The following is a 7407-nucleotide window of genomic DNA, read 5'->3' on the forward strand; positions in this document are numbered from 1 at the left end:
ACCAACCTAGATAGCATATTAAAAAGCAGAGACATTACTTTGCCAACAAAGTTCCATCTAGTCAAAGCTATGGTTTTTCCAGTGGTCATGTATGGATGTGAGAGTTGGACTGTGAAGAAAGCTGAGCACCGAAGAACTGATGCTTTTGAACTATGGCGTTGGAGAAGACTCTTGAGAGTCCCTTGGACTGCAAGGAGATCCAACCAGTCCATTTAAAGGAGATCAGTCCTGGGATTTCTTTGGAAGGAATGATGCTAAAGCTGAAACTCCAGTACTTTGGCCACCTCATGCGAAGAGTCGACTCATTGGAAAAGACTCTGATGCTGGGAGGGACTGGGGGCAGGAGGAGAAGGGGATGACAGAGGATGAGATGGCTGGATGGCATCACTGACTCAATGGACGTGAGTCTGAGTGAGCTCTGGGAGTTGGTGATGGACAGGGAGGCCTGGTGTGCTGCGATTCATGGGGTCACAAAGAGTCGGACACGACTGAGCGACTGAACTGAACTGATGCTTTGATTTCCTCACTGGTTCGATGGAGATCACTATGGTAGTGATGGTGTTGGAAGGATTAAGTGAGTTGTTATATGTAAAGCACTGAAAACACTGCCAAGCACACGGTAAAGTGAAATATAAATATTAGCTATTGCTATTAAACAAGTTTTACAATATTTTCAAATAGTTTCCTTATGTATTGACTTATTGCTTATCTGTTGATAAACAAGATTATTCAAAATTTTTCATATTTTAACCAAATCTTCCTTTGTCCTTTCCCTTCCAGCACTTTGCCTCATATGATCCAGTGGGATTTCTATCTTATTAAATTCCTTTCTAGATTTTTTCTTTGACTCTCTTCTTGGATGAAACCTTCCCCACACACTTACCACTGGCTTTTTAGGTAGCAGATGATCATGATGACAAAAACGAAGAAAACCATGGGGAGAATGATGTGTATCAGTATATGGGCTGGAGAAGGGAAAAGAAAGGGATTTTTTAGTGACTGCTTTTCCCTCAAAGAAATAAGTTTTACATGTCTGTTATTTCTCAAAACTCTATTTGTGCAAGATTCACTACGAGTGCTGTCTGACTGGTGGGGAGCAGGGTGGTGAGACGCCAACCAGCCAACACAGGGATCCATCTGCCCTTAATACTTGTGGCTCAAACTCGTTACCTCTCCTGACAGCATGGATCATTACTCCCCATTCTTCACTCCCTCTCTGTATGAGAAGTATACTCCAGCCCCTTGACTTGGAGGCTCAGCCATGACTTGGTTTGCCCAATGGGAGGTGAGTAGTGGTCACGCTGGTAGCTGAGTTGAGTGTACTTAGAGTTGGCTTGCTCTCGTGTTCCTGTGATGCACTCTGAGCAGAGCTGGTCCCTCAGAGCCACTGTCCTTCAACCTGAGCCTCAGAGAACTAACAAACTCCATGGAACAGACCTAAACGTGCCTGAAGCTTGGAGCCCCACTGGGTTCAACCGGCGTCAGCCAAGCCAGGAGCATGAACAGACAGATTTGTTTCTGTATGCCACTGAGATTTGGAGGTATTTTTGTTATTCATTGTTCAGTCACTAGGTCGTGTCCAACTCTTTTCGACCCCATGAACTGCAGCACACCAGGCTTCCCTGTCCTTAACTATCTCCTGGAGTTTGCTCAAACTCATGTCCATCTCATCTTCTGTTGCCCACTTCTCCTGCCCTCAATCTTCCCCAGCATCAGGGTCTTTTCCAATGAATGGGCTCTTCACATCAGGTAGCTAAAATATTGGAGCTTCAACATCAGTCCTTCCAATGAATATTCAAGATTGATTTCCTTTAGGACTGGCTGGTTTGATCTCCTTGCTGTCCAAGGGACTCTCAGGAGTCTTCTCCAGCACCACAAGATTTTATTACCCACTGAAAACTGACTAATGCACCCCTTCTAATTAGGGTCTGATAAAATTACCCAAGTCATAACCTAGGTAATTGTTCTACTTTTATTTCTCAGATATATCAACCTGTACTTCATTTTCATAAATGCCTATCTTCCTGTTCTCACTGCTTGCAAATCCACCAAAGAACAGTGCAGATAGGTTGTGAAACATCCTCTTTTATAAAAGCAAATCATGAAAGGGCGTTTGAAGGCTTTTAGTCATTCACATGTACTTATATTTCTGCTGACAAAAACACCCCCACCCCTCTCTAGATAGAACTCACAAGGGTCTTCCCAAGTCAACACTAAAATATGCTATCTGTGATTTTCAAACTATTCTGGGACTGAGAAAGTTTCCAGGTCACAGATCAGTCAGATTAACCTCACTCTTATCTATTGTATGTTGTGGGATTCTGTGTAACTTTTTTTTTTCTTTCATGAGTTTCATCTAGAGAAAGAAAGAGACAGACAAAGACAGAGAAGAAAGGTTTAAACATGCCTGATCTAGACAAAGCCCACAACTGTGTGTGTCATTTGTCAGTTCCCCAGGAACTCCGAAGAGAAGAGTTTTGATTTGGAAAAACTCACAGTATTCATCCGGAGTCGTGACCTTTCTGAAGTCATCCAGGGGACCCTCACCAGCACTTGTATAAGAAGTGACCAAAAACTCATAGGCAGATTCTGGCTGTAGGTCTTTCACAACAAATGTCTTTTGATCCGGGTTGTCAATTGTGTATTTGCAACATACTGAATTATCTGTGTTTTTTTTTTTTTAAAAAAAAAAAAAATTTTTTTAAGAAGAAAAAAAAATGATTAAGAGTGTAATAAAGATCTTGTGAGACAGTCAGGCAATAATACTTCTGTGGACTCAGCACTGCCAACATTTCTAAACCAATCAAAAATGAAATCATAATTTCATCACACTGGGAACACTAAGATGTTTGGGAGATGGCAAGCAAGAGGAGCACTCCACTAAGCAAAGGTTATTCCTGATTGGGGGTGGGGTGCGGGGGGGACTCAAATCTGCCAGAGAGAGAGTAAGAGCTTGCCAGAGCTACTTAGAATACATTGCGATAAGCTTTAACAAAATCAAAAAAAGAAAATGAGGTTAGCAAGCAAGTTTCCTAAGCAGTAAGTAGGTTGTCTTAAGGAGCTGGGAGTACTTCAAGTGCTTCTAAAAATACCGGGCCATATTGTTTTTAAGTAAGTTAAAATCCTGGCCCCCATCGTCCTGTCCACCCTACTAATTTAAGGACACTATTCGATCATTAAAGCATGCGAGCACAGAAATCAGCCTGGACACGATCAGAGATGGCTGGTAGCCTTTCCAATGATTTCAAGTAAGGAGATCTTGAAACTGAAAACAGACTGGAAAAAACAAAAAGCGTCACCTGTAAGAAATGTCTTTTCAAATCCCCGGTGGCACTTCTCCCCTGTCTTGGATTTCAGGTAGACATAGTACCCTTGTATAAAACCAGTTTGAGATTCGGTGGGATAATCCTTCCAACTCAGAGTGAAGGAGTGGGAGGTCAAGTTACTCATATTCACTTTAGGGTTGTATGAAGGAGCTAAGAAAGGAAGGTGAGATAATCTAAGAGTCACAATTTGGAAGCAGTCTCAGAGCATTCATGTAAATTGAAGGTAGAACCACAGCCCACTCTATAGGTGCTTATGACAAGTGAAGGACTCTTATCTTTTTCTCTGACTTTGTTCGTGAGAGCTGGGAAGGAACAAGGTTCGTCTTGTTCAAGGCTTGCCTCTCCCAGAAGTAGAAATGGATGCCCAGAGAGATTCAATAACTTGCGCAAGGTCACACAGCAAAAAAGAAAAGAAAGTCTTCCCTAGACATTTTTCTGTGCCTGAATTCTAAACAGTGTTTGGGAGAATGAACTGAAGTAGGGGGAAGGGAGGAGGAGGAAGGGTTATATTTGAAGAGGTCAGGGTGGCTTTGAAGAGTTTTAGTTCCCAGGCAGTGGCAACGCACAGTTGTCCAAGTGTATGTGTGTGTGTGTTAAGTCACTTCAGTCATGTCTGACTCTGTGCAACCCTCTGGACCTCAGCCCACCAGTCTCCTCTGTCCATGGGATTCTCCAGGTAAGAAGACGAGTGGGCCACATTCCCTCCTCCAGAGGATCTTCCCGACTCAGAGATTGAACCCACATCTCTTAGGTCTCCTGCCTTCACCACTAGCACCACCTGGGAAGGCCCTGTCCAAGTGTGGGAAGAGTTTATTCTGAGGCTGCCCTGAGCCTGTTTCAGCACATAGGCTGGTGCATGCCTGGCCTGTGCCCGCCAACACACACAGAAACACCCCTCCTGCCTGGCTGGAACAGCACCCACTCAATGGAGAACACTAAAAGCTGGTCTGATTGATGCAAAGTAACCAATGACCCGGCCGCCCAGCTCCCAGTGGGTGTGAAACCCTGGATGCCAAGAAGCTAAATAAGCAACCACATGAAAGGATCAAAACTTGCCCATGTTGCTGGTGGAATCAAAGTACAATGTCTGAGAGGGGCAACAATTTCACAGTATATCTGCCAAAAGTCTTAAAAACTGTAAAACTGTATTTAAGAAGTTCAACCTTCTGGTTCAAGTATTCTACCTCTAGGACTTTACTTAAAAACCTTTATCAGAGCAATGGACAAAGATTCAGCTAAAATGATGGTGAGTCAGATAAGGCATAAGGGGATTTGGCCAAGAAAAAGAGAGAGATTGAATATTAGAGACTGCAAGAAAATTGAGGGTGAATTTTATAGTTTTTAATTGAAAAAAAAATTTTAATCATCCTAAAAGTCCAAAGATGGGTGATTTGCCGTATGCAAACCATGAGGCAGTTTGCAGTCATAATGACTGAAAAGTTAAATATTACTTAGTGACATGAGTCAAAAAGGACTTTACAAAACTGCATAGAGTAAGATCTGATTTTTATATCAAAGTGCATGCCTGTACTGAGAAAGAACACACACACAACATTAACTCTGGATATGTGCCCTTGGCTGGTAAAATCAGCCAGTTTTGTCTTCTTTGGCATAACATTTCATGAATTGTCTTTAATGAAAATGTTTTATGTTTATGATTAAAAAATAATGTTTTAAAAAACCCAATGGCCAGAATAAATAGCACACTGAAAATTAGGAAAGGAGCTGTAATTTTCTTAAAGCTGAAGCAAAGAGTCTCTGAATTGTCCTGAACAAGTCCACCCATGGACACAGTAAATGCTTTAAACTTACCCAGTTCCTTCAAATAGCCAGCTTTTTTCTCTAATAAATGGGCCATCCTTTTTGTAGAAATTTCATAAATTCTGAAGTTGTAGCGAACCCCTGGTCTAAAAGCACCTAGAGAAGAAAAGTCAACAGATTGTCAATAACATAGGATGACATTCTCTTTATTTCTGAAAAGGAAAGAAAAATGAATTTGGGTGCCCTTAGAAAATCTTCCTCCTCAGTTTCTGCCCTTCATCTCTACCATCTTCCTTCTTTCCCCTGAGCCTTGAAATCCTCCAGCATCTCTGACAATGGGGGATTGTTTTCTACATCATCCTCTCTCAAAATTCCCTCATCCATGTGCATAAAACTGGGTGCAGAATTCAACCAGAACCAGAAACCATGTAAAACTCTTTTTTGACTCTAAATCTCCCGTCATCGACGCGCCCTTTCTCCACCCATGAGAGGCAAGCGCCTGCAAGATCTGCTTCCAGTAACTCACTTGCCCCTCACCCCACAGCTCTAACACTCAAGAAAGGGAAGACTCCTCATTCCTGCCAGCCACCCGAATGACCCCACTGGGCCTCATCAGTCACCCTCAAGTGGTGGGGTGGTGGTGGTTTAGTCGCTAAGTCATACCCTACTTTCGCAACCCCATGGACTGTAGCCCATCAGGCTCCTCTGTCTGCGGGATTTCCCAGGCAAAAGAGGGGTTTGCCATTTCCTTCATCACTCACTCTCTGGATCGACAATTCCCACAGCTCTACCTTGTGACCAGCAGATGGCGCCACTAACCCACTGCTCAAGCCACTAACCTTTGCTACACTTGCAACCTGGAAAAGACAAATCCAGTGTGGCGGGGAAAGAGACCAAGCTCTACAAGTTGCACTGAAACTGAAGGAGTTGATAATCGACTACCATCAACTCTACTCCTATGTCTTCCAAATCCACATCTTTGCTTTTGTAAAAGCTCTCAGGACGACTCTTACAAAGGTCCTTTGCTATTCATTTGAGACTGCTGGCTTAGAACAAATTCATGAACCATATGAACTTACATCTGGATGGCTCTGTAAAAGTAAATATAAAGGTCAAAACTTAGGCCACATCAACTGCAGAACTTGAACTCCAAGACCCACGCGGGATTTGGAGTTATCAGTGGGCACAGAGTATCTGAGATGGTCCAGAAACCCTAGTTGAACCACGTGGACGGAGCGAGATGGTAATACAGAAGGTTCTTACCTGAGCTAATGACTGTGTCTGTGTTAGTGGGGCCTAGGTTTTTCCACCGGAGAACACAGGGAAGGTGCTGGGGACTGTCACACCACTCCACAACGTAACCTGTGGCATTTCTGGATTGGGGTTTCCAAGACATGGGAAATCCATCCTCTGTACCATTCATTCTTCCTTCTTCAACATTTTCTATAAGTTACAAAGAGGGCAATGCTTCAGATTTAATTAATCAGACATTCTGCAAAAGTATCTAAATGTGCTGTGTTGAATGTGCTGTGTATCTAGCAGGTCCAAGCCTTCCCTCTGTAATTGCGACAGGGCTTAGGATAAGGGCAGGAGGGATGTTTTCATCAGGTTTTTCCTACCTCTCACTCCCAATAAATATTCACACCCGCCCCTCAAATGTCCCTTGTCCTGAGAGACCCAAAGAAACATCAGCTCCTAAGACAGGGATCAGCAGGCAGGACCGCTGGTGGATCAAATCCAGCTTCGAAAGCTTGTTTTTACTAAGAACAGTTCTAAGATTTTTAAAGTGTTGTTAAAAACAAAGGATAGCAAATACAGATTGGAAAATGATGACTGTCGTGCCTACATTAATGTCTACAATATTTATGCTCTGCCTTTTTACTGAAAAAGTAGTTGACCTTTGACCTAGAACTGTGTCTGGTACTTGATCTACTTTCCAAAATTATCTGTTGAATAATTCAGCTTATTCCCCTACACAATGCTGGCTGCCCCAGAATGAACTCCTGTCTCCAAGATGTTAGGGGTAGAAACTGAGGTGATCGCAGAGCAAAAAAGGAGAAAACGACTCACATACATACAGAGTCAGATTATGGAAGGGTGTGACAGTACTTATGACCTAGGATGCTGCCTCAATGTATTTTATGCACCAGGGTAGTCTTCCTGCTGCTGCTGCTGCTGCTGCTGCTGCTGCTGCTGCTGCTGCTAAGTCGCTTCAGTCGTGTCCGACTCTATGCGACCCCATAGACGGCAGCCCACCAGGCTTCCCCGTCCTTGGGATTCTCCAGGCAAGGACACTGGAGTGGGTTGCCATTTCCTTCTC

At 43.3% G+C, this 7407-nt stretch overlaps 1 protein-coding gene across 1 annotated transcript in view; it reads right to left on the reverse strand.

Moving 5' to 3' along the window:
• Positions 1-7407, reverse strand: part of OSMR (oncostatin M receptor) — a 67934-nt gene that overhangs the window by 3837 nt on the left and 56690 nt on the right. Inside the window, exons 12-16 of the mRNA XM_010853750.1 lie at positions 6351-6530; positions 5139-5243; positions 3300-3476; positions 2497-2664; positions 884-965 (exon numbers count right to left, since the gene is read on the reverse strand). Of these exons, the coding sequence (XP_010852052.1) occupies positions 884-965; positions 2497-2664; positions 3300-3476; positions 5139-5243; positions 6351-6530 (712 nt within the window). The remainder of the gene's footprint in view (positions 1-883; positions 966-2496; positions 2665-3299; positions 3477-5138; positions 5244-6350; positions 6531-7407) is intronic.

Source organism: Bison bison, unplaced genomic scaffold (assembly GCF_000754665.1).
Source record: "Bison bison bison isolate TAMUID 2011002044 unplaced genomic scaffold, Bison_UMD1.0 scf7180017864331, whole genome shotgun sequence".
Taxonomy (NCBI): Eukaryota; Metazoa; Chordata; class Mammalia; order Artiodactyla; family Bovidae; genus Bison; species Bison bison.